This window comes from Rhinoraja longicauda, chromosome 22 (genome assembly GCF_053455715.1).
Source record: "Rhinoraja longicauda isolate Sanriku21f chromosome 22, sRhiLon1.1, whole genome shotgun sequence".
NCBI lineage: Eukaryota > Metazoa > Chordata > Chondrichthyes > Rajiformes > Arhynchobatidae > Rhinoraja > Rhinoraja longicauda.
The window spans coordinates 19,522,061-19,549,676 of NC_135974.1; the positions used below are offsets into that span (position 1 = coordinate 19,522,061).

Genomic DNA, 27,616 nt, shown 5'->3' on the forward strand with positions numbered 1-27,616 from the left:
AGAATCCAGAAATCAGAGGTGCAAAAGGATTTCAGTGCTGATGCAGGATTCGCAAAAAGTTAATCTGCAAGTCGAATCGGTAGTAAAGAAAAAAAACTCAATACAATACAATATATCTTTATTGTCATTGTACCCAGGGGTACAACGAGATTGGGAATGTGCCTCCCATACGATGCAATAATTTAAGTAATTAACAGCAACCCAACGAAACGAAACAATTGTAACAGTTTTTAGACAGGGTAAAGTGCAAGTTGATCTATGCGTTGTGGCCATCCGGCTCAGCAGGACCGGTTCATAGCAGCTATGGCCCTGGGGATGAAACTGTTCCTGAGTCTGGAGGTGCGGGCGTAGAAGGCCTTGTATCGTCTGCCCGATGGAAGGAGTTCGAACAGACTGTTGCAGGGGTGTGAAGAGTCTTTGTGGATGCTGGTGGCTTTTCTGAGGCATCGTGTGTTGTAGATGCCCTCCAAGTCTGGTAGCTGTGTTCCGATGGCCCTCTGAGCTCTATGGACTACCCGCTGTAGAGCTTTCCTTTCTGCCTCCGTGCAGCTGAGGTACCACACAGGGATGCCATGCGTTAGGATGCTCTCTATGGTGCAGCGGTAGAATGTCGTCAGCAGCTGTTGGGGTAGACCAGACTTTTTCAGTGTTCTTAAGTAGAACAGTCTTTGTTGTGCCTTCTTGACCAGCGCAGCAGTGTTATTGGACCATGTTAGGTCCTCCGAAATGTGAGTGCCCAGAAACTTGAAGCTGGACACTCTCTCCACACTGTCCCCGTTGATAGAGATCGGGGCATATTCCCCGTTATGTGACCTACGGAAGTTGATGATCAGCTCCTTGGTCTTGGTGGTATTTAGGGACAGGTTGTTGTCCGAGCACCAGTCCGCCAGGTTCTGCACCTCCGCTCTATAGTTTGTTTCATCCCCGTTGGTGATAAGCTAGCATTTATTTTGAGAGGGCTTGTACACAAAAACAGGGATGTAATGTTGAGGTTCTATAAGGCACTGGTAAGGCCGCGTTTGGAATATTGTGAGCAATTTTGGGCACCATATCTGAGGAAGGATGTGCTGGCTCTGGAGAGGGTCCAGAAGAGGTTTACATGAATTATCCCAGGAATGAATAGGTTAACCTACGATGAGCGTTTGTCAGCACTGGGCCAGCACATGCTAGAGTTTAGAAGAATGAGGGGGGGGGGGGGGGGGAACCTCATTGAAGCATACAGAATAATGCAAGGCTTGGATAGAGTGGATGTGGAGAGGTTTCCACTAGTGGGAGAGTCTAGGACTAGAGGTCATAGCCTTAGAATTAAAGGATGTTCTTTTAGGAAGGAGATGAAGAGAAATTTCTTTAGTCAGAGGGTGGTGAATCTGGAATTCTTCACATTAGACAATAGGTGCAGGAGTAGGCCATTCAGTGATCATTCGGTAGGCCATCATGGCTGATCATTCTCAATCAGCACCCCGTTCCTGCCTTTTCCCCATACCCCCTGACTCTGCTATCCTTAAGAGCTCTCTCTAGCTCTCTCTTGAAAGCATTCAGAGAACTGGCCTCCACTGCCTTCTGAGGCAGAGAATTCCACAAGATTCACCACAGAAAGTTGTGGAGGCCAAGTCAGTGGATATTTTTACGACAGGGATAGATAGATTCTTGATTAGTACATGTGTCAGGTTATGGGGAGAAGGCAGGAGAATGGGGTTTGGAGGGAGAAATAGATCAGCCATGATTGAATGGTGGAGTAGACTTGATGGGCCGAATGGCCTAATTCTACTATTCCTTATGACTGCTTCCAGCTGGCCAGCACACTTCTACTGGGAGCAGATGGAATAACTGCTAATGTAGGGTCTCCTGGTTATGCGACTGCAGCTATGTGATCATGTAGCTATGCAATGGTGCAGCAATCTCCTGAAGTGCGGCTGTTGCCCTGCTGCGCTTCCTCTTCGGTCAGCATGTCTGGTGAGTCTGTGCTGCTTCCATCTCCAAAGCATGCTTCTGCCCAAGCTTCTGCGGTGGCTTCCAGGTCCCAGTTTGGAGCCTGGATCTTGGTCTCCACCTCGAACAGCATGATCCCAATCTCTGCAATTTGTGCCTCAAGATTCGGCTCCACAGAGTCTGTCTCCCCATTGGCCTCCAGCCCTGTGCTCTGCTCAGTGCTCTCCTCTATAGCGTCACAGGTCAACCCCGTGTTGGTCAGGAAGACAGCGCGATGGTCATGGGGGAACAGCTGGCTGAGACGGTGCACCAGGCCGAGATCCCGCTGGAACAGTTCCATGCAGAAGGCGAACCGCAGCCACGAGTGTTGTAGCTGCTCCTGGTCCTGGATCTCCAGGCTCTGCCTCCTGCTCAGTAGCAGCAGCAGCTTGATTCCTGTTGCTGCCGGGGGGTGGAACAGAAAACATGGTTATTGGCCAAGCCTTACACCAACATGATATCTTGGAGCCGAGGATCGGGGTGCTCCCCAGAGCAGCAGGAGGACATTTTCCCATCCCAACAGCACTTGAGCCTACTGCGTCTGGACTATAGACAAAGAGCCTTCTTCACCACTCTACCTACCTGTGATGCCACTTTCAGGGAACTATGGAGTTGTACATTATGGAAACAGGTCATTCGGCCCAACTAGCCCATGCCAACCAACATATCCCATCTACACTAGCCCCACCTGCCTGTGTTTGGCCCATATCCTTCTAAACATCCTATCCATGTACCAAATGTCATTTAAACACTATGATAGTAACTGCCTCTGGCAACTCGTTCCATATACCCACCACCCTTTCAGTAAAAATGTTGCCCCTCAGGTTACTATTTCCCCCCCTCATTTCCTTGTGCTCCTAGATCCCTCCGTTCTACAACACTCCCTGGGCCCTACCATTCCCTTTAAAAGTCCTGCCCTGAAAATGCTAACCTAACTGAAATAAACTCCCATTACCATTCATTGCTCTGCCCTGTTGTCCAGCGTATCAAGATCCTGCTGTACCTCTTGAAAACTGTCTTCAATAAGATATCTATGATATCACATACTTTTGTGTCATCTGCAAACTTACTATTGATGCCCTGTTCATTCTCATCCAAATTTTTGACATAGTTACAGGCCTCCAGTAAGAAAATCAACCTTTCACCACCTTTCATAAATCTCAGCCTCTTGCAATTTCTTCTCTAGCTTCTCATGGTGTCCTCAGATGTATCTGCTCAGGCTGGGAAGATTTCTCTACCTTCATATATGTCTTAGAATATCCAGCATTTCAACTGTCCTCACGATATCTTTGAAATTTCCGAAATTTCCTAGGATTCATGTTGTTCTTCACAGTAAAACAAAGGAGAAATATTCATTGAAATATCCAAATTCCTGCAGCTTCGTGCATAGATGACGACTTTGATTTCCGAGTGGCTTGTTCTCTCTCATAGTCCCAAGAAACATAAAATCTCTTTGGATGCTCCTTAATCTTATCTGCCCGAGCTATCTCATGCCCCCACTTTGCCTTCCTAATTTCCTTCGTAAGTATGCTCCTCCATCCACTATCCTCTTGCAGGGTTACACTTGATCTGAGCTGTCTATAACTTTCCCATGCCTCCTTCTATTTCATGTCCAGAGCCTCAATTTCTCTCTTCATTAAGGGTTCGTTACTCCCCACTCTAACAAGAACATGCATATTTTGAACTAAAGAGACTGAATTTATTGTCAAATGGCGTATGGGATCATAGACTTTATAAGTAAAACTAGGCAAGACAATTGTACGCTTTTTTTGCTGGGGAAAAAGGTGGTTTGGCCACAACTCTCCAATTCTCCTTGGTGCCACTTGTAATAAACAGTTATGAAGATTGGAGAGGTGTTTGAAAAGATAAATAACTTGTGGTGAAGTTGGTACATTGTGCTGAAGAGACCAGAGTTGGACCCTGAGCTCCAAACAAAACCCAGGGAAAATAACGAGCATTGTCATCTGGGGGGGGGGTTCAGCATTAAAATGGCCTCCTGTAGTCAAACAAGCTGGTTTTGAAGTGGAGTCAGACAAGAGATGATCTGGGCAGCCGAATGGTTCCTCACGATAGGGACAGAGTGGGGTGTGGCTTTGGGATGGGGTTAGAGCTGAAATGCTGGGGATGGTTCGGGGACTATAGTTGCTTGTCTACACTGAACATCACAACAATGTGATATTGCAGCCAAGGGCTGGTGGGAGCCTGGGGACCTCCTACATTTGGCAAGATAGACACAAAGCTGGAGTAACTCAGCAGGCCAGACAGCATCTCTGGAGAAAATAGGTGACGTTTTGGGTCGAGGCCCTTCTTCAGTCTGCGGTTTAACCAGCATCTGCCGTTCCTTTCTGCACATTTCGTCCTACATTTGGTAACCTTTGTTTTTCCTTTCTCTAAAATAGAGCCAAATGTACAGAGTCCCCTGAATGTTGCTGCAGCTCAATTATGGTCTAATCAGCAAGGTAAGGGGCCATTCTAGATTTCCGTGAGAGGCATAGGAGTGGGGTGTTCAACAGTCCCAGACTGTTTGTCTCTGAACATGGAGCATCTCGAGTCTTGCACTGAGATTTCATGATATCCAGTTTGTAAAGAGCCCAGTCTTCATCCACACCCTCTCTTCCCAACCCCATCTTCCCAACCCCATCCCCTTGCTCTGGCACGTTCCTTCCGCCCTTTCGTGTGGACCTGGTTGAGGTGCCATTTGAAGTGAATCTGTAGCGGGCATTTAATCTTAAAACTGTCCCACTCCCTCTGTCTGGACTGTTTGTTGCTGGTATTGTCCCTCTTTGATCATCCTGGTCCTGTTTTAGAAAAATCAACCAAGTGATCTGCTGGTTCCTGGAAATAGGGTGATGGTTGGGGTCCTCCTTAGGGAAGTAGGCTCTAACAGGTGGGAAAACTGGGGACCCACCCTTGCCCCATGGCGGCTTTGGCTGGGTGGGAGGAAAGAGGAAAAGTTGATTTATAGCTCTCTTGTATATTAGTTTCATGTTTAAGGCAATTTAAATATTTACATGGGTTTTTAATTTGGAACATCCCAACGAGGAATGCACTGCTGTTTCATTAAGACAATCAGTGAGTAATTCCATGAGTTTTACTCCACTAGAAATTTGACCCCCACATTTGGTGGTGGGAGCTTGGCCTGGGATTGTGGTGGGTGGAGTTACTGAATGAGATCTCAGTCTGACATAATGTGGGTTTGTTCCAGAGTACAAGCAACGGCTACATGAGGCAAATGCACGACAGCTGAAGAGTTGAGGCTGGGCCCAGAACTTCCAGCGGCTCTCCTACCTTCTGTGTTCTTCTCCTGTGTTCCCCTTTTGAATGTCTGTCAGTCCAATTATGTAAATGGGCATGTGCTTATTTTTTTTAATTTGCCATGTGAATAAAGTGCATTGGTTGATTTTCTAATAAATACTATGAAACATCAAGTGTTGTATCTATTCTGTGGATAATCTGCTGAGTGAAAGGGCAAGTACTATTGGAACTGAAAAGTAGCATTGGAACATTTCCCGCCACTCTTGTTAGTTTTTTCAAGTTGAAATTGAGTGTGTAGAAACTCAAGTTTCTTAGATTTTAGTAGAACAGTCAGATAGATGTTAAGCATTGAACTGAGTTGAAGTGTGTCCTTGTAAGATTGCATAAAGATGGGGCTTGTGTAGTAGCAGGTGTTGCTACACTGCCTGAGGAGGCTAAGAGTTCTGTGGATTACACATTCCAAGAGGTGATCACCCTACAGCTTGGTTTTTGGGATGAAGGAAAAGAATGGGAGATTTGGTTTCAGAAGTCGTAACAGTTGCACTGGGAGACCAGCAGCTGTGATACATTTAGATAATTTGCAGAGTCAGACTAGGGTTAAGTCTTTACTGCAGATTTTCATTAACCAGGCTGGGATATAATTTGGCAAATGTGACCTGAATGATAGACTCTGGGCTGAGGAAGGTATTGAGATTTATTTATCTTTGCTCCATTCACTGACTGTTTTAAATATGATGCTAAGATAAACAAATCTCATATTCCTCCATTCTCTATTTCCATGTGTCTATCTAAAATTCTCTTTAAGGACACCATTGTCGGCCTCCCCACCACACCCATCAGGATGTTCCAGGTAGTCGAAGGGCCGAATGGCCTACTCCTGCACCTATTGTCTATTGTCTTTTTTTTAAAAGCCGCTGTGCGTATCCTTTAAACTTTACCCTATTCACAAAAGCTATGCCCTTGTTTTTGAAATTTTTACGCGGGGAAGAAATACAAGTCTGACCAGGCTCATCACCTCTGGAGCAGTGAGGGGCAACATCCTCCTGGTCTCTGAATGTACTTTGCACTTTTACCTGGTGCTTTTGCTTCTGTTGGTAGTTGGTGCAACTGTTGCTGGCCTGTTTCTAAATGTGTTGTTTCAACACCCCAGGAATCTTCAAGCCAAAATGCATGTTAAATTAGCATCCTATTTGATTGCCAGAAACGAGGCAGTTGGGTGCTTTGAGTAGAGGGATGGGCACAGAGGCTGCTGAGTGCATAGGAGCAAGGTTTTGCCAATTTCACCAGCTCCTTGATCCTGCTTCACCCTTCAACAAGATTATGGTTGATTCTGGTTGATTCAATCAAAGCAACAACACTTTTCTATGTTCGCTCCAGACCCCCAAAGTCAAATATTTATATTTTATTAATTCAATGACTGCTACTCCACAACCTTATTGTAGAGAATCATGACCCTCTAACAGAAGAAATTCCCACATGTCCCCATCTTGAATGAGTGACCAGTTTCCAAATACCTTCCACTAGGGGAGATTTCCTCTGCAGCTAGTCTATAATTTTCCCTCGCCATCCAGTGGATTTCAATAAGATCACATCTCATTATTCTAAATGAATAGAAGGAGGTTGCACCTGCTTCTTCGTTAAACCAACCCCCTTCATCCCAGGAATTAACATGGTGAACATTCTCTGCATTGCTTCCAATGCAATTATATCCCTGCTTAAATAGGGAGACCAAAACTGTACACAGTATTCCACACAACACCTGTGATCTCAACCACAGGTCTATGGCTTTCCCAATTTCCACCGTCGTGACCTAATAAAGACTCCAACACGACAAAGGAAAGATCCAATCATACAGCATTTTAAAAAAACTAGCTACTTAATAAACACCCTGCTGTATTTTAACTTGCACAAAAACCTTCCTGGTACTTATCAACATAATCATTTAACCATTACTAATTTAAAAAGTCTGCTGCAAAGAGCATTTGTTGGAAAATTGAAATCCAAGAGAAAATATTTAGAAGCAATGTTCCTGCAACGTCTAGACCAAGCTCCACTTTATGACATTTTTTTAATTGCACAATAAAATATTTGAAATAAATACAGAAAATACTTGAAGCAAGCTTGAAGTCAGGCATCATCTGTGGAACCATTTCTGTGACCTCTGGTCAGAACATTCTTATGAAGTATCCTTAACCTGACGCATTAAGTGTTTCTCTTTCTACATATGCTGTCTGACTTGCTAAACGTTTGTAGAATATTCTATTTGCATTAATATTTGTGGAATGATGGATAGCAGCCTTTCCAAGTTAAAAATATATATTTACGTGGAAAGATGATCAGAAAATTTGGGGGGGGGGATCAGAAAATTGGGGGGGGGGGGGGAGTTCACAGTTGTATGGATAACTTCATTTACTATTCACAGGTTAATCAGTGACTTGTTCGGCAAAGCAGCTGCACATGGCCCAGTTAACTAAAGCTCTTGTTGAGATGTTACCAAGAACAGAAGCTCCCTTTTAACCTTGGCCACCATAAGTAATCTGTAAACTTTGTTCCGGGGTTGGAGTGGTCCCTGGGGAGGGAGGGCAGTTCCGGGGAAGCCACGTACGATGCCAATAGCTGACCTTTTGCAGTCACGCTGCACCCTTCACTCGGCTCTGATTAGCCTCTTCTAGCGAGAGCTAGTGGAGCCAACAGAGTCCATGGAAATGCGACGTGCCCATCACATTTCAATATAGGAGCTTGGAGCCAACATAGACTCAACCGAGACTCCACTGATGGTTTGGGCAACTGGCTCAGAGTCCCAACTGCCACTAATTTGCAGCATTCCCTTACTGTTCTCCCATCCTGCAAGTACTTTCATCTTTTGCACTCTTGGAACCATGGAATATTGTTGCTGATCCATCTCTGTCCATCTTTCAGGCAGTTCAATTGAGGGCAGGACTGAATGGGATACTGAAATTGGGCTCCAGTTCGCAACAGGTTCACTGGCATAGAGTGGGATGTATTGAGATGAGGCCTGAGCTACAACTTAACATCAATGCAAACTTTGAAAGTCATTAAATACCCCATAGGATTAATCTGCACTTTTGCTTTGTCAACACTAAAACACTTGAGCTTTGGGTGTTTTACATGTAGCTGCTTACTGGAGGGACAATTTCACATTGGACATTCTCCTTTTCTGTACATTTGATTGAGCATCACCCATTGAAAGAGCGAGGTATGAATTGGGGCCTTGGCTTGGACCTCTTGAAATCTGACACCTTTTTACATTATTACTCTTGCATTATAGGACTGCAGTGCAGGCCTTCTGAAACAGACTAATATTAATTCATACACTTGCTCCCAGAGCTTGCAAACTAGCAAATGCAGAAAATACATCAAGTCTCGGAGGAAGGCCTGAACTTTTTATAACCTCCCAAGCACTCAACGGATGAAAATGTGTAGCCAGTTTCCACACAGGAAAGTTGCTATAACACAACACCATGCTTCTGATTCAGTAAAATTGATTAACAGGTATGTGTAGACACTTTTTCAGAATATCTTGGAAAATTTACATTGACCCAAAAGAAGAGAGGGCCTCAGATTTAACCTGTTATGAGAGATTCCTAATGTTTTGTCCACATATTTACCCCAGTGACAGCTGAGATATTGGGCTCCAATAAATGGATGGACAGTGTGCTCCTGCAAAAATAGCTCCCACATAGCACCTATAACCGTGTTCAGTCCTGATCTCTGCTGCTGTCTGTGTGACGTTTGTGTTATGGTTTCCTTCCAAAGACATGCAGAATGATAGGTTAATTTGCCATTGGAATTGATCCCGAGTCTGGAGGTGAGCTGTAGAATCTGGGGGAGTTGATGAGAATGTGAGGAAAATAGGTTTGAGGTGAAATATAATAGGGGAAAGGGATTGCTCTGTGAGCAGGAACAAATAATGGGTCAAATGACCTGCTATGGCATAAATAAGGAATATGTGGAGTGAACAACTACGTCAGATGCAGCACTCTGAACATCTAAGTCAGAGGCACGATAAAATAGGCCAAAGTCAGCATTGCTTTGTGAAGGGGAGGTCTTGCTTGACAAATTTGCTGGAGGTCTTTGAAGAAGTAAATAGCAGGACCGACAAAGTAGATGTTTCCTTAGATTTTCAGAAAGCCTCTGATAAGGTGCCAAACGTTAGGCTGCTTAGGAAGATGAGAGCCCACGGTATCACAGGACAGATACTAGCATGGGTAGCAGGTTGGCTGGATGGCAGAAGACAGAGTGGCAATAAATGGGGCTTTATCTGGTTGGCTACCAGTGACGAGTGGAGTTCCGCAAGGGTCAACCACGTTGTATATTAATGATTTGGACGAGCGGATTGAAGGCTTTGTGGCAAAGTTTGTGGATGATACGAAAAAAGGTGGAGGGGCAGGTAGTGTAGAGAAAGCGGGACTGCAGAAGGATTTGGTTAGTTGGGAGAGTGGGCAGAGAAGTGGCAGTTGGAATATAGTGTAGCAAAGTGTGTAGTCATGCATTTTGGTAGTAGGAATTAAAGCATAAACTATTTTCTAAATGGGGTGAGAATCCAGAAATCAGAGGTGCAAAAGGATTTCAGTGCTGATGCAGGATTCGCAAAAAGTTAATCTGCAAGTCGAATCGGTAGTAAAGAAAAAAAACTCAATACAATACAATATATCTTTATTGTCATTGTACCCAGGGGTACAACGAGATTGGGAATGTGCCTCCCATACGATGCAATAATTTAAGTAATTAACAGCAACCCAACGAAACGAAACAATTGTAACAGTTTTTAGACAGGGTAAAGTGCAAGTTGATCTATGCGTTGTGGCCATCCGGCTCAGCAGGACCGGTTCATAGCAGCTATGGCCCTGGGGATGAAACTGTTCCTGAGTCTGGAGGTGCGGGCGTAGAAGGCCTTGTATCGTCTGCCCGATGGAAGGAGTTCGAACAGACTGTTGCAGGGGTGTGAAGAGTCTTTGTGGATGCTGGTGGCTTTTCTGAGGCATCGTGTGTTGTAGATGCCCTCCAAGTCTGGTAGCTGTGTTCCGATGGCCCTCTGAGCTCTATGGACTACCCGCTGTAGAGCTTTCCTTTCTGCCTCCGTGCAGCTGAGGTACCACACAGGGATGCCATGCGTTAGGATGCTCTCTATGGTGCAGCGGTAGAATGTCGTCAGCAGCTGTTGGGGTAGACCAGACTTTTTCAGTGTTCTTAAGTAGAACAGTCTTTGTTGTGCCTTCTTGACCAGCGCAGCAGTGTTATTGGACCATGTTAGGTCCTCCGAAATGTGAGTGCCCAGAAACTTGAAGCTGGACACTCTCTCCACACTGTCCCCGTTGATAGAGATCGGGGCATATTCCCCGTTATGTGACCTACGGAAGTTGATGATCAGCTCCTTGGTCTTGGTGGTATTTAGGGACAGGTTGTTGTCCGAGCACCAGTCCGCCAGGTTCTGCACCTCCGCTCTATAGTTTGTTTCATCCCCGTTGGTGATAAGCTAGCATTTATTTTGAGAGGGCTTGTACACAAAAACAGGGATGTAATGTTGAGGTTCTATAAGGCACTGGTAAGGCCGCGTTTGGAATATTGTGAGCAATTTTGGGCACCATATCTGAGGAAGGATGTGCTGGCTCTGGAGAGGGTCCAGAAGAGGTTTACATGAATTATCCCAGGAATGAATAGGTTAACCTACGATGAGCGTTTGTCAGCACTGGGCCAGCACATGCTAGAGTTTAGAAGAATGAGGGGGGGGGGGGGGGGGAACCTCATTGAAGCATACAGAATAATGCAAGGCTTGGATAGAGTGGATGTGGAGAGGTTTCCACTAGTGGGAGAGTCTAGGACTAGAGGTCATAGCCTTAGAATTAAAGGATGTTCTTTTAGGAAGGAGATGAAGAGAAATTTCTTTAGTCAGAGGGTGGTGAATCTGGAATTCTTCACATTAGACAATAGGTGCAGGAGTAGGCCATTCAGTGATCATTCGGTAGGCCATCATGGCTGATCATTCTCAATCAGCACCCCGTTCCTGCCTTTTCCCCATACCCCCTGACTCTGCTATCCTTAAGAGCTCTCTCTAGCTCTCTCTTGAAAGCATTCAGAGAACTGGCCTCCACTGCCTTCTGAGGCAGAGAATTCCACAAGATTCACCACAGAAAGTTGTGGAGGCCAAGTCAGTGGATATTTTTACGACAGGGATAGATAGATTCTTGATTAGTACATGTGTCAGGTTATGGGGAGAAGGCAGGAGAATGGGGTTTGGAGGGAGAAATAGATCAGCCATGATTGAATGGTGGAGTAGACTTGATGGGCCGAATGGCCTAATTCTACTATTCCTTATGACTGCTTCCAGCTGGCCAGCACACTTCTACTGGGAGCAGATGGAATAACTGCTAATGTAGGGTCTCCTGGTTATGCGACTGCAGCTATGTGATCATGTAGCTATGCAATGGTGCAGCAATCTCCTGAAGTGCGGCTGTTGCCCTGCTGCGCTTCCTCTTCGGTCAGCATGTCTGGTGAGTCTGTGCTGCTTCCATCTCCAAAGCATGCTTCTGCCCAAGCTTCTGCGGTGGCTTCCAGGTCCCAGTTTGGAGCCTGGATCTTGGTCTCCACCTCGAACAGCATGATCCCAATCTCTGCAATTTGTGCCTCAAGATTCGGCTCCACAGAGTCTGTCTCCCCATTGGCCTCCAGCCCTGTGCTCTGCTCAGTGCTCTCCTCTATAGCGTCACAGGTCAACCCCGTGTTGGTCAGGAAGACAGCGCGATGGTCATGGGGGAACAGCTGGCTGAGACGGTGCACCAGGCCGAGATCCCGCTGGAACAGTTCCATGCAGAAGGCGAACCGCAGCCACGAGTGTTGTAGCTGCTCCTGGTCCTGGATCTCCAGGCTCTGCCTCCTGCTCAGTAGCAGCAGCAGCTTGATTCCTGTTGCTGCCGGGGGGTGGAACAGAAAACATGGTTATTGGCCAAGCCTTACACCAACATGATATCTTGGAGCCGAGGATCGGGGTGCTCCCCAGAGCAGCAGGAGGACATTTTCCCATCCCAACAGCACTTGAGCCTACTGCGTCTGGACTATAGACAAAGAGCCTTCTTCACCACTCTACCTACCTGTGATGCCACTTTCAGGGAACTATGGAGTTGTACATTATGGAAACAGGTCATTCGGCCCAACTAGCCCATGCCAACCAACATATCCCATCTACACTAGCCCCACCTGCCTGTGTTTGGCCCATATCCTTCTAAACATCCTATCCATGTACCAAATGTCATTTAAACACTATGATAGTAACTGCCTCTGGCAACTCGTTCCATATACCCACCACCCTTTCAGTAAAAATGTTGCCCCTCAGGTTACTATTTCCCCCCCTCATTTCCTTGTGCTCCTAGATCCCTCCGTTCTACAACACTCCCTGGGCCCTACCATTCCCTTTAAAAGTCCTGCCCTGAAAATGCTAACCTAACTGAAATAAACTCCCATTACCATTCATTGCTCTGCCCTGTTGTCCAGCGTATCAAGATCCTGCTGTACCTCTTGAAAACTGTCTTCAATAAGATATCTATGATATCACATACTTTTGTGTCATCTGCAAACTTACTATTGATGCCCTGTTCATTCTCATCCAAATTTTTGACATAGTTACAGGCCTCCAGTAAGAAAATCAACCTTTCACCACCTTTCATAAATCTCAGCCTCTTGCAATTTCTTCTCTAGCTTCTCATGGTGTCCTCAGATGTATCTGCTCAGGCTGGGAAGATTTCTCTACCTTCATATATGTCTTAGAATATCCAGCATTTCAACTGTCCTCACGATATCTTTGAAATTTCCGAAATTTCCTAGGATTCATGTTGTTCTTCACAGTAAAACAAAGGAGAAATATTCATTGAAATATCCAAATTCCTGCAGCTTCGTGCATAGATGACGACTTTGATTTCCGAGTGGCTTGTTCTCTCTCATAGTCCCAAGAAACATAAAATCTCTTTGGATGCTCCTTAATCTTATCTGCCCGAGCTATCTCATGCCCCCACTTTGCCTTCCTAATTTCCTTCGTAAGTATGCTCCTCCATCCACTATCCTCTTGCAGGGTTACACTTGATCTGAGCTGTCTATAACTTTCCCATGCCTCCTTCTATTTCATGTCCAGAGCCTCAATTTCTCTCTTCATTAAGGGTTCGTTACTCCCCACTCTAACAAGAACATGCATATTTTGAACTCTCATCATCACACCTTTAAAAGCATTCCACTTTCCGGACGTCTCTGTGCACAAACAACCTACCCCAATCAACTTTGGGAAGTTTTCCGGAAGTTTCGGGGTGCCTTCCAGAGGTGCCGCCGCGACAGATGCCTTCCAGAGGTGCCGCTGAGTAGGCCCGGGCCTCGCGATGGTGGAGCTTAGTGGGTTAGAGCCTTGGCCTCGCGGTCGGAGGTAGAGCCTCGCGATTGGCGCCACGGAGGCGTCAGCAGTGGACCTGGCAACATTAGTGGAGAGGTCGGTGCCGATTGACGGGAGAGGACGGACATTGAAAGTTAGGACGTTGCTGCCGAGGGAAGGAACAAAGGACCCAGTGTAGGGAGACCGCCGTGAGGGAGGAGGGAGAACAATGGACATCGGAGGTCCCAGCATGGGGGGATCGCCATGAGAGAGGGGGAGGGGGGAAGAACAAAGGGGGACCTGGGGGAGGGGAGAGGGGTGAATTTGTAACTTTGTAAGTGCCCTTTATGGGCGACTATTTCTATACCTTGGGTATGCAAGCAAAGAATTTCACTGTGACTTGTCACATGTGACAATAAAGTAAAGTATATCATTTCAATTTCATTTCCTGTGTAATCCCATCAAAGTTGGCCTTGCCCCAGTTTGGAACTTTAACTTGTGGATCATACCCATAACTTTTAAAACTGATAGAACTGTGGTCATTGGTCCCAAACAGCTCACCCACTGATACTTCACTTGCCCTGCACAATTCCCAAGAGTAGGCCAAGCTTTGCCCTTTGAGGAAACGTTTCTGAAGACAATTGACAATTTCCACCCCTTGTTGCTATGGCTGGCCCAGTCAACATTGGAAAGTTTAATATCTCCTACTTTGCCAGCCCTTGTAATCTTGCAACTGTCTGCAATCTCTGACATATTTGTTCCTCTACTTTCAGTTGACTATTTGGGGGCCTCTAGTATATTACCAACATGATATCATCCCCTTTGTATTTCTCAGCTTCACCCGTACAACCTCAGGGGACAATTCTTCAGTAATGCTATCTCAGCCCATTGCCATGATGTTCTCCTTAATCATAGTTATTGCTCCTCCTATTTTATCCCCACCCCTATCTCATCTAAAGCACCTGCACGCTGGAGCATTAAGCTGCCAGTCCTGTTCCTCCCTTGGTCAGGTTTCTGTAATGACAATGGCATCACAGTTGCATGTACCTACCCATGCCTGAATTAATACGCCTTATCTGTCAGCCCTCTCACATTGAAATAAATGTAATTTAATCCAACCATCTTTCCTTGCTTGCAGCAAGTTCTGTTTACTGAGCTTGCTGCCTTAACCTCTGCACTGCCTAGCTATTACATTGGACCCTGTCCCACTGCCAATCTAGTTTAAAGTCTTCCGAGTAGCACTGGCAAACCTGCCCTGCCAGAATATTGGTCGCCCTCCAGATCAGGTGTAACTCATCCCTCTTGTACAAGTCGTCTCTACCCCAGAAGCGATCCCAATGGTCCACAAATCTGAATCCTTGCCCATATCCCAACTCCTCAACCATGCATTCACGTGTCCTATCTTCCTATTCCTTCCCTCACTAGCACCACCACTCAATATCATGGTAACTCGTCCAAAGTTCCCTGTTTTCTTTCCTCTTTAATATTGGGGTTAAATTTGCTAACTTCCAATTTATGAGAATGATTTATGAAATTCTAGATATCAAGCAAGGTGTCCACTAAATCCATAAACATCCAGAATATCCTAGGATGCAGTTAATCAGGCCATGGTGATTTATCCATCTCAATATTTTCTCCAATACATTTTATTTTACAATGCAACCTCTTTTTAAAAAAAGTATTAATACTAATTTCTTCCAAAATGATTGCAGCATGGAAAGAGGTCATTCGGTCTATTGAATTCATACTGTTCAATGCGTTCACCTTCATTCAGCGTCCACTAGTTTTTAATCCTACCAACGGGAATAATGTCGCTTCATCCCATCGAGCTTTTAAATACACCGATCGGACCTTCTCGCTTGTCCGATCTACCAACATAATTGCAATCTCTCGTTCCTGCAAATCATTTCGACGAATCTCTTCTGCGCCTTTCATATTTTGTGTAACTTGTTGCACCGGTGTTTTATCGCGATTCGCCTACGCTTTATAAAGCTTACCCTAACCCTATAAGCTTATAAAGCTTATAAAACCTGTTTGATTTATTAACCACGCGCGGGATTGGAGGGGGACTTTCAACAAACTATGTACATCTCACGTATTTATTCACAAAGTGCTGGAGTAACTCAGCAGGTCGGGCAGCATCTCGGGAGAGAAGGAATGGGTGACGTTTCGGGTCGAGACCCTTCTTCAGACTGAAGGGTCTCGACCCGAAACGTCACCCATTCCTTCTCTCCTGAGACGCTGCCCGACCTGCTGAGTTACTCCAGCACTTTGTGAATAAACACCTTCGATTTGTACCAGCATCTGCAGTTATTTTCTTATACTATATGTACATCTCACCCAGATCGCTTGTGTTAGGAATGAACTCCGGGTGCTGGTTTAGACCGAAGATAGACCGGAGCTCCCCTGACTCTTAGCCTGAAGAAGGGTCTCTATTCCTTTTCACCCGAGATGCTGCCTGACCCGCCGAGTTACCACAACATTTTGTGTCCCACCCCCGATCTCTTTCAGTCTGCGTTTTTAAACATTATTTCGCTTCTTCTCCTTCTTCCCATCAAACTACAACTGCTGACATTTCTCAGCATTACATACCATGTCCCGGACACCCACCCACCTGCGCTCCGCTCTCTCATCTTGCACCGGGCTCGCTGCAGCCTCTGGCGAAGAGCGGCCGAGTCGGCGTTGCTGCCCAGATACCTCGCCAGGTGACGGTGCGCGGCGCTCAGCGCCTCCAGCTCGTCCACGGTCCGCCCGCATTCAACCAGCAGCCCGGCAGCCCAGCCCGGCTCGGCCAGCTGTACCCGCAGGTAGGAGCGGATACAGCGCAGGGTCTGAGCGGGGAGGAGGGCCGGCCGCTGAATGCTCATCGCCCCGTCCGCCGCACACTCTCTGCAGAGCGGACTGAGCGCAACGCAACGCACCGCTCTTCGCCGTCACCTCCCCGGGAGCTCCAGGTGCTCGCTGCATTCCCGGGAGGGCAGCCTCTCAAAGCCGTCCCTGCCCTGGGAGGGACGGGGGGGGTCCCGGGAGACTGATCCCGGGCAGTCCTCTCCCCAGGAACCCGTTGCTGCGGGATGGATCCGTTGGACGGAGGAGCCCGTTCGGACCTTCAGTTTTGCACTGGAGGGGCCCGGCGTTAATGTTCGCCATCGCCGGGGGAAGGTAGACAATAGACAATATCGCCATTCAATGTGATCATGGCTGATCATTCTCAATCAGTACCCCGTTCCTGCCTTCTCCCCAAACCCCCTGACTCCGCTATCATTAAGAGCTCTATCTAGCTCTCTCTTGAATGCATTCAGAGAATTGGCCTCCACTGCCCTCTGAGGCAGAGAATTCCACAGATTTACAACTCTCTGACTGAAAAAGGTTTTCCTCATCTCAGTTCTAAATGGCCTACCCCTTATTCTTAAACTATGGCCCCTTGTTCTGGACTCCCCCAAATTGGGAACATGTTTCCTGCCTCTAACGTGTCCAACCCCTTAATAATCTTGGCGAGACACAGACCTGGGGAAAGATGAAGGGAAGGTCAGTTTGGAGGGGCAGTGCTCTCTTGGGTATGTGAGAGAACAAAGGTTTAACATCCCATCCCTGAGTCTACATTCCCCATCCCTGACTTCATGTATAGACTTTACCTACACTGCGTGGAAACAAGCCCTTCGGCCCACCGAGACCGTGCCGACCGACGATCATCCCATACATTAGCACGACCCTACTGACATTGGGAGCAATTTACTGAAGCTAATTAACCCACAAACCTGAACGTCTTTGGAGCGTTGAAGGAAACCGGAGCACCCGGAGAAAACCCACATGGTCACAGACAGAACGGACAAACTCCCTACAGACAGCACCTGTATTCAGGATCGAACCCGGGTCTCTGGCGCTGGCGCTCTCCCACTCTGGCACTTGTGGGAGTGCAAGACGGTGGGTGGGAGTGAGGATATGTGTGTTTGTATGTGAGAATGAGGAAGGGTTTATGTGTAGAGATGTGTGAACTTGAGTGTATGTGTGTGTAAGGAATTGTGAAACCGCTGGGCCCGCGATTATCACCAGTCAGCGTATAGGGGGGCTAGCTTCGTCTTTTGCTTGCTGTTGTCATGCACGTGGTCCTTGCTGCAACCTCACTGCTCTGACACCTCATCTTTTATAAGAATACTTGGTGCAATTCCCACATTCGTTTCCTCGCTGAGCCATGGCTGACAGTAACGGTAAGTGGGAGGATAGGCCAGGCAATGAGGTACAGACTGCGGCAGTACCTTTCTTCCGATGGGCCGCAGCTTGTTGCATGCCTAGTTTTGAGAGGTAGATCCGTCCTATGCTATTTAGCATCAAAAAGGGCATCGCTTTTAGGAGTGTTTAAAGGTGAGGTGTAAGGCATGTTTTGTTTTTACATAGAGGGTAATTGGTGCCTGGAACAAACTACCACGGTTGGTCATAAGTGATAGGAGCAGAATTAGGCCATTCGGCCCATCGTCTACTCTGCCATTCAATCATGTCTGATCTATCTCTCCCTCCTAACCCCATTCTCCTGCTTTGTCCCACAACCCCTGACACCTGTACTAATCGACGGGTGGTTGTGGAGGCAGATACAATAGTGGTATTTAAGTGAATTGCATAGACATGGATATGTAGAGAATGGATGAATATGGATCATGTGCAGGTAGAGATTAGTTTACGTGCAATCATGTTTGGCCCAGATATTATGGGCCGAAGGGCCTGTTCCTGTGCCTTACTGTTCTATGTTTGAAGTGAGACATAAGATGATGCAGAGTGATCAAGGTGTGCAAATGGGACTTTGTCTCCACAAGGTCTGTGCAGTGGTCACTTCTACCTCATTAATAGGGGCAGGTACATCTGCTACAGGCAAATTACTGAGGAGGTCAAGTTGATGTGTGTGTGTGTAAAGAAGTGTATGTGTGTGGACCTGTGTGCATGGAAGAGTCAGGAAGTGTGTGTCAGTCTGAGAGTGAGGGTGTGAGTGTTTGTGGGAGTGCAAGACGGTGGGTGGGAGTGAGGATATGTGTGTTTGTATGTGAGAATGAGGAAGGGTTTATGTGTAGAGATGTGTGAACTTGAGTGTGTGTGTGTAAGGAATTGTGAGACTGAAGGATGTATATTTGTGGGTATGAGTGTGAGGATGTGCAAAATATGCTGGAAATAAAGAGAGAGATTGAGGAGGTATGAGTGTGTGTTGGTGTGTGTGAGAGTGAGGATGAGTATATATTGGGAAATTAGAATGAGCAGGGGCTCATGTCGAAATATACTGCCATATACCATCAGGGAGTTTGTTATGTACACAAGTAATATAGTTCAATGGTGCTTTATTGTCACATGCGTACTGCACAGTTGCATGAGTCACCATCATTTGGTGCCATTTACAAAAAGTCCAAAGTCTTGTCTCTGGTGGCTTCCAAGCATCTTGCCCTTGTAGCCGTGGCCTGCTGGATCTATCTTCGCGGCAGCAAGCCAGGCCTGTAACTGCGCAAGGCTGCGGGGGGCTCGGCAGCTTCCCCCGACAGGCCCACATCAATATAGTTTAGAGGTTAGTGTGTACAGATGATATAACCACTGTGTTTTGGGACCCATATGGTTTAATTTGGGTTCTGTTCTGATAGCAGACCTAAAATGTTAACTGTTTCTCTTTCCATACATGTGGTCTGACCTGTTGAGTCTTTCCTGCTTTTTCTTTTTTTAATTTGACTTTGTTTGGGAACAGGGTTGTGATTGTTGGCTTTGATCCAGGGCCAGTGTCACCTGTGGATAATTACAGTGTGGAGTGAATCAGCAATTCTAGTTGACCCTTTCACCTGATGAACCTCACCCTCTCCCTGGACCATGTGGCCACTTGGCAAAGAGAGAAGGTGTGGCATTTTGGTCACATCGTTCCATAGTTGGCACTGTGTGCCACGCATCATAATATCCCCACAATCCAGGAATTAAAAGTTCTCCTTTAAGATTCTGCTTCAATGAATAGAGGGATAAAATCATTAAAATTGTGCAAGTCATTTTCACGTTTGATTATTAGCTAAGTAAGGCCGAGGGATAAGACAATTGGGATTTGGAGGATGTGATGAGATCTCCAGGAAGACGTTTGCTCAGAGCTGGTCTCAGCTGCACAGGAGGTAGAGACTTGTTCAGGAGCTGAGGGGAGGGCTGAGGAAGGAGGTTCATCTGAACAGCAGTCACCCTGGGGCACTGATTCCTTCAAAGGACGAACCTGAGTCAACTTGGGGACTTGTTAAGTCCTCAGGACATCAGAACACCATTCACAACTAATGATCATGTTCATGGGCGGTACTTTCATCAAGCAGCTGCGGCCCTTTCCTCACCCAGAGCCGTGCCTCAGCAGACCTGGTCCTGGGCAGGGAGCCCAGAGGTTGACGACTGACTGAGATAATATTTGGTCAAAGAAAAACATCCACAAGATGGTCGTTCAGCACACAACCCACTGATCAAAGAGGGGTGAGTCGTCCACAGACCAATGACATACCTCTGATAACTGTGCACAGTGCCTTTGTCGGAGGGACTTGTACCAGCCAGGGAGGAATTCAAGAAGAGACCCACCCATCTCAGCAATCAGCTTTTACACTGCGGCACAGTGGTGCAGCAGTGAAGCTGTTGTTTCACCGTGCCAGAGTACTGAATTCAATCCTGACTACGGATATTGTCTGTGTGGAGTTTGCATGTTCTCCTGGGGAAAGCGGAGAAAATTGAATGACTGGGCGTAAGTGGTCCTTGATCACATTGGTTGCTTTTCTGGGGAAGTGGGGTCTTAGTGGGGTGCCTCAAGGATCAGTGTTGGCCCATTGCTGATTGTGGTTTTTCTCAACAATTTGGATGTGAATGTACAAGGCATGATTATTAAGTTTGCAGATGAAACTAAAGTGGATGGAATTAAAGATAGCAAATTGTTATCAAAAATTACAGTAGGATCTTGATCAGCTGGGCAAGGAATGGTTAATGGAATTTCAGGCAGATAAGAGCAAGAAGTTGCACTTTGGGAAATCCAACCAGGGCAGGAATGGCAGGGCCGTTATAGAGCAGTAAGATACTGGAATTGCTGGTATAAAGTTCCCTGAAAGTGGCATCACTGAGCTTAGGGTGTTGGGTTGGTGTTACTTGGGTGAGTGTGATCTGGAAATGCATTGCTTGATGACACGAAAATAATGCCAGACGATATAGGTGACTTGCGCTGAGGCACCCAGAAATGTGTACAAAGTTGCATCACTCTGCAATAAGCTTACTTTAAGCAGAATAACACCTTTATTGGCTTTAGACAAAATCCTGGGCGTGTGACATTAGTGGTCTGAGTGCTGCAGTACATAGAAGAAAGGCAGCGTGTACATTGGAAGCCTCCACTCTATACGGGTGATCGGATGCCTTATACCAGGGGTAGCCAAACTTGCTTAATGTAAGAGCCACATACGATAAAGTTCAGATGTTTGAGAGCCGCAAGACATGAACAAAATTTACACATATGTTTTTATTGTTACATAAGCATTTTGTTACAAAAAAATTATATAAATATTAAGAAATGCATGTATGCAATAATATTTATTCATGTATGCAGTTTTTTAAACTGTTAATTTGTATTAGTTTCAGTAATCACAAAGTACACATATATACCAAATATTTTCAAAATCTTGACTGATGATTGTTTTAACTATATTGAGCGTATTTAATACGGTAATGAACTACAGGAACTTCTAAGAAAAATGTGCAAATTTGCATTTCAATAACATAAAATTAGACTGCCAAAACTAAAACTAAAAAGGAAAACATTATATTTTTAATGATATTTATTTGTCTTAGTAAATATCAGGTCAAAACATGGAGGAAAATATGTTTAAAAAAAAGCAAACCAATAAAATTAGAGATATTTTAATCAGATACCACCGTACAAAATTACAGTCTTATAATATTTTTATGACAAACAGACAATGCTACAAATATCAGGCTATTAAAGCTGCTATTTACTGCTAGTAGTGGTCTTGTGGGTCTCCATCTTGGCTGTGAGTCGTTGAAAATCTGGCTGATATGTTGTCAAAGCTTTTATATTAACTGTGATGAAAAAAGGTCAGCCAACATATTTCCACGAACCGCATATTAAAGGTCAAAGAGCCGCTTGTAGCTCGCGAGCCGCGGTTTGGCCACCCCTGCCTTATACGCTGCTGCTGTTGCAGCTCTGGAGGGTGGGCTGTCCAAGAGCTGTTGCAGGAGTCCATCGCAGTAATTTATTCAAACATATCAATGGCTGACTGTGAATTATATACTTCATCCTCACCTATACCACAAAGAATACAACTAACCAAGAGGCAGCATCACCTCACACACATTTTTCATGAGTAAATCACACAAACTTTAACCTATTATAGATCATTCCTGTGACTATTTCTGTGTGAAATCAGACCCATCAGGAGATCAGTCGGTGTTACGTGACTCTGACGGTTCGCACTCAATGACTTACTAGCCACGTTGCGCCTGTGTCCCAGTTTCCTAAATTGGGAATCAAAATCATTGTTTTGACCTCTGGAGATCAGTCTCGGCAAAGCTGGGGTTAGACTGGGCTACTTTACTGTATTCATTGTTATTTAAAGGGATGCAACCTTTGAGCAGACGACAGCCAGCAAAATACTGGCCAAGATGTATAGAGTGGTTATCACTCGCTGGGAGTGCTTTCTCAGACCCTCATTCACCCATAAGGTGACACCATTGTCACTCCATTAACGCAGACTGTGAACTGAGCATGGCTTATTGCTCAGGGAGGGTCTGGGACCTGTGGGCAGAGACCACAGAGAAGACCATCTGTAAGATGCAAAGCACAGAGACTCTTCAGAGCCTTCATGTCACAACACAATGTGCAAAGTCTTTGCAAGCTCAGGCTCACCAAGGTGGTAATCATTGAGATGGGTGACAATCTGGAGGACAACCTTTAGCTACTTTCTCAAGGCTGGACTACCGTTTCTGTGAGGGTTATGGCTCATAGTTTCCTCACTGGATCTTTCCAACCTTCTACAGCAGACCTCTCACCTATCTCCTGTTTGCTGCTCACTACCACACCATAGAAGTTACACCATATGCAAAGGGAATCTCTATTTAAAAGTCATTTTATGGGATCTGGGCATTAGACCCGCACTTATTGACCATCTCAATTTGAGGAGATGGTGATGAACCATTTCTTGAGTCACTGCAGTGCTTCTGGTGCAGGCACTTGCACAGTGCCTTTGGGGAATGGGTTCCAGGATTAAACCTAAGGATGATAAACGACCCACAATGTACTTCCAAGTCAGGATGTTGTGATGTAATTTCATTCACGGGTGCAAGTGAGGTGCAGGTGGCAGTACTTGCACTGGGAATTTGATAAGGGGGAGCGGTTGCTGGAGAAAGAGCAGCAAGTGTGGTGCCCAGTGGTAGTGGGCTTTGCTGTACTTAGTGGAACGTTCTCTCCCAGCTGCCCAGATGAATCTAACAGGCTTCATCCTAGGGTGGGATTGAGTTCTTTCCTGTCTTGTTTCACTCCAGCAACTTCCCATCAATTGATATCTCAGCCCCACACAAGCTGCATCTCTCAGCATTTGGACCAATGCAGAGGCCCCTCGTGGTCAATGGTCTCTCGAGCTTGTGATTTCCTGATTTATTTGATGATAGAGTCAGAGAGACTTACTGTGAGACTGAGGCACCAGTGGACAGGGAGTCAGGAAAGTGCGATCATATGTCTCCCCTTGCTGACGGCCATCCGGGGAACACCTCTGCCCTTCCTTCCAGAATGGAAAGAGTTAACTGTTTGTGCACCAGCTTCAAAATTGTGCTGTTGTTTCATCACGGAAAACCTCTGTATGTGTTCCTTCAGAGACTGCACCATTTCCTCCTCCATGTCTACATCTGGTTGGGAGATTTCCTCAGTTGGACGCCACATTCTTTTTAAAGCCTGAGAGGAGAGTTAAAGTTAGAAGGGAATGATTGTCCCCTGAAGTCAGTAAGTACTTGCATTTACATAGCATGTTTAGTTTAGTTTAGTATAGAGATACAGCATGGAAACAGGCCCTTCGCCCACCAAGTCCACTCCGATCATTGATCATCCGTTCACACTGGTTATCCCACTATAAACTAAGGGTAATTTACAGAGGCCAATTAACCTACAAACCTGCACATCACCCAGAGGAAACCCACGTGGTCAGAGGGAGAACGTGCAAACTCCATACAGACAGCACCCAAGGTCAGGATCAAACCTGGGCCATTAACAATGTGAGGCAGCAGCTCCACCACTGCCCACATCTTTCCTGATCTCAGAATAAATGCCACAACATTGGCCTCTGGCTCACAGATATGAGAGTGGGGCAGTGTAGGCCACTGAAGGTTTCCCGTTGGCCATTTCTCCAGCTGGGTGCTCACACAAGCTGAGGATCTATGCTCACGTTGTTCACTGTGTGGATCCAGGGGCAATGCACGGGTTTACTTCCAGCACAGTATCCATCTCGCACAATTGATCCACGAGATCCTTCCTGAATCCCCACTACCTCTCCCGCATTCCGTGACCAGCTGTCCCAAACTCCTGCTGCTTTTCTACAAACCCTGACTTAAAATCCCACTGTCTCACCTGGTAGTTCACTTCATTCCAGTGTTAATGTTCCGATGTAGGGGTAGATATCCCACAGGCTCTCATAGTTTGTAATGTCATTCTGGTTTGATCTCACTGTATTACCCACCTTCTTTGTGGGATACTCCCACAGTGTGTATCTGTCTGTATCCTTTGTCTGGGGTGACCCTGTGTGTGTAACAACGGTCTGTATCCTCTTGCCTGGAGTGATTCCACAGTGTGTGTAACAATTGTCTGTTTCCTCTGTCTGGGATGACCCTCTGTGTGTAACAACAGTCTGTTTCCAGTGTCTCAGGTGATTCTACAACGTGTACCAATCAGTACTTTCTGAGCTGTTCCCACAATTGGTATGGACCAGTTTTTACCCCCCGTGCCTATCCCATATTGGTTGTGTCCCATTCTCTGCCCCCTGCAGAGTGTGCTGTAGTGGGTACTTTGTCACATATCTAGGTTATTTCTGGGCTTTGCTACTGTTTTCTACAGCTGGACCCAAATATTGGTTCAACAACATGATACACTGATCAGCCAAAACATTATGACCTGATGAGCCAAAACATTATGACCACCTGCCTAATATGCTGTTGGTCCTCCGTGTGTAGCCCCATATGCAGCAGGGTGCGATGCTCTGTGTATTGTGACACATTCCTCCCGTGAACATCATTAAAATTTCTGTGACGTGCCGCAGTAGACCTTCTGTTGGTTCGGACCAGACGGGATAGCCTTCATTGCCCTCGCGCATCGATGTGCCTTGGACGCCCAACACCCTGTCTGTCGCCGGTTTGTGGTTTGTCCCTCCACGGACCACTGTCGGTAGGTACTCACCACTGCTGACCGTGAGCACTCCACAAGCCTTGCCGTTTCAGAGATGCTCTGACCCAGTCGTCTGGCCATAACAATTTGGCCTTTGTCAAAGTTTCTCAGGTCTTTACTCCTGCCCATTTCTCCTGCATCCAACACAACAACTTCAAGAACTGACTGTTCACTTGTTGCCTAATATATCCCACCCCTTGACAGGTGCCATTGTAACAAGATAATCAATGTTATTCACTTTGCCTGTCACTGGTCATAATGTTTTGCTGATCGGTGTATTTGTCTAATTCTGTTTTTTACAAATTAAAAGCCATTCACATCAAATCCTGACTTCTACCCCTCAGCTTGCCACCCTTCCCCTAACACCTCATCAATACAGAAGGTGCCAAGAGCAATCAGTGAAAATAATCTCACCTGCACAATGCAGTAGGAGACCAGGCCTTTGACGACGTTGAAAGCGATCAGAATGGTCAGCCAGGCAGCAGGTGGGACCTGGGAGCTGACACAGAGGCAGAATGTTGGTGGGGTGTTCAGTGAGGCGCTGAGGGATGTCCCGGGAAAAGTCACTGCAGGGCTTGTGACTGCAGCTGTGAATAGACAGGCTGAGCAAGCAGAAAGAACATTGTCACAACACAGTTTGAGAGGACAGTTTTGCCCACTATATATTTTTTAAAACCTATCGATATTTGACTTGAATATAGTCAACGACCAAATTTCCACAACCCTCCTGGGCAGAGAATTCCAAAGATTCACTTTCTATTGACTGAATAAATTTCTCCTCATCTTTGTCCTGAATGGTTACCCATTATGAGCCTCAAATGTTAATTTTGTTTCTCTCGCCAGTGAAGTTCCCTGACTAACTAAGTGTTTCTATTTTATCCTCTAATATGGGACTATCGCCCCTCAGTTTGAGACACTCTAGCAGGGGAAATAATAACTCCATGTGTACCCTTTGAGGCCCATTATAATTTTGTACATTTCAATGAGATCACTTTTCATTCTTCTAAAGTCAAGACTATATAAAGCTAGACTGCTTAATCTCTTCTCCTATGACAAACCCACCATCTCAGGAATCAATCTGGTGAACCTTTGCTTCACTCCCTGCATATCCTTTCCCAGGTAGGGAGCTAGACCTGTACACACTACAGGTTGATGTGTTTGAAGAGTTATGGGCTCATGGCAGCGTTCTACTGCTACAATATAATATAGTTACAAAATTATAGTCCAGAGAAGATGCAGTTGAAATATTTAGGCAAACGTTTGAAAGTTCAGAAAAGGGAATAAAAAAAATGGCAAAAGAGAGTACATGCAAGTCAGTTTCAGATTCAGGCTAAAAAAGCTGACGGTCAGGCTGAGGAGAAAATATGCAGGTGAATCACAAAGAGGGGTAGGAGGATTAGAGATAGGGCGACACAGTGGCGCAGCAGTAGATTTGGTGCCTTACAGTGCAAGAGACCCAGGTTCGATCCTGACTACGGGTGCTGTCTGTCTGTAGCTTGTACGTTCACCCTGATATCGAGTGTGCTTTCTCCGGGTGCTCCGGTTTCCTCCCACACTCCAAAGATGTACAGGTTTGGCGGCAAGAACAGGAAAGCAGAGTATTACCTGAATGGTGACCGATTGGGAGAAGGGGAGATGCAACGTGACCTGGGTGTCATGGTGCACCAGTCATTGAAAGCAAGCATGCAGGTGCAGCAGGCAGTGAAGAAAGCGAATGGTATGTTGGCATTCATAGCAAGAGGATTTGAGTTTAGGAGCAGGGAGGTTCTGCTGCAGTTGTACAGGGCCTTGGTGAGACCGCACCTGGAGTATTGTGTGCAGTTTGGTCTCCTAACCTGAGGAAAGACGTTCTTGCCTTAGAGGGAGTACAGAGAAGGTTCACCAGATTGATCTCTGGGATGGCGGGACTTTCATATGAGGAAAGACTGGATAGACTGGGCTTGTACTCGCTGGAATTTAGAAGACTGAGGGGGGATCTTATAGAAACATATAAAGTTCTTAAGGGGTTGGAGAGGCTAGATGTGGGAAGATTGTTCCCGATGTTGGGGGAGTCCAGAACAAGGGGTCACAGCTTAAGGATAAGAGAGAAGTCTTTTAGGACCGAGATGAGAAAACATTTCTTCACACAGAGAGTGGTGAGTCTGTGGAATTCTCTGCCACAGAAGGTAGTTGAGGCCAGTTCATTGGCTATATTTAAGAGGGAGTTAGATGTGGCCCTTTTTGCTAAAGGGATCAGGGGGTATGGAGAGAAGGCAGGTACAGGCTACTGAGCTGGATGATCAGCCATGATCATATTGAATGGCGGTGCAGGCTCGAAGGGCCGAATGGCCTACTAATGCACCTATTCTCTATGTTTCTATGTTTGTAGATTAATTGGCTTCTGTAAAATTGCAAAATTGTCCCTAGGATAGTGCTGGTGTACGGGGTGATCGCTGTTCGGCGCGGACTTGGTGGGCCAAAGGGCCTGTTCCACGTTGTCTCTCTAAAGCAACTAAAGTAACTAAAGGAAAGTCGCAGTGGTAGGGGTTTCAACTTCCCCGACCTGTCATTAACTGGGATTGTCCTAATGCTAAAAGATGGGATATGTGGGAATTTTTAAAGTACATCTTTGGAGG

At 46.0% G+C, this 27,616-nt stretch overlaps 2 protein-coding genes across 2 annotated transcripts; both read right to left on the minus strand.

Annotated features, from left to right (window-relative positions):
- Positions 1-544: 544 nt before the first annotated feature.
- LOC144604593 (regulator of G-protein signaling 9-binding protein-like) lies at positions 545-3,123 on the minus strand. The gene is made up of 2 exons (XM_078419214.1): positions 3,039-3,123; positions 545-2,370 (listed from the first exon to the last, which is right to left on the minus strand). Exons 1-2 carry the CDS (start codon positions 3,121-3,123, stop codon positions 1,880-1,882), a joined length of 576 nt encoding a protein of 191 aa, XP_078275340.1. The 3' UTR covers positions 545-1,879.
- Positions 3,124-10,326: 7,203 nt separating this feature from the next.
- On the minus strand, positions 10,327-16,479 carry LOC144604468 (regulator of G-protein signaling 9-binding protein-like). The gene is made up of 2 exons (XM_078418925.1): positions 16,209-16,479; positions 10,327-12,152 (listed from the first exon to the last, which is right to left on the minus strand). Exons 1-2 carry the CDS (start codon positions 16,459-16,461, stop codon positions 11,662-11,664), a joined length of 744 nt encoding a protein of 247 aa, XP_078275051.1. The 5' UTR covers positions 16,462-16,479; the 3' UTR covers positions 10,327-11,661.
- Between the last annotated feature and the right edge of the window lie 11,137 nt (positions 16,480-27,616).

Coding starts and splice junctions, on each gene's coding strand:
- LOC144604593 (XM_078419214.1), bottom strand. CDS start 3,123: ATGAAAGGTGGTGAAAGGTTGATTTTCTTACTGGAGGCCTGTAACTAT. Junction 2,371..3,038: donor GAATGAACAGGGCATCAATA/GTAAGTTTGCAG, acceptor ACCCCCCGGCAG/CAACAGGAATCAAGCTGCTG.
- LOC144604468 (XM_078418925.1), bottom strand. CDS start 16,461: ATGAGCATTCAGCGGCCGGCCCTCCTCCCCGCTCAGACCCTGCGCTGT. Junction 12,153..16,208: donor GATGAGAGAGCGGAGCGCAG/GTGGGTGGGTGT, acceptor ACCCCCCGGCAG/CAACAGGAATCAAGCTGCTG.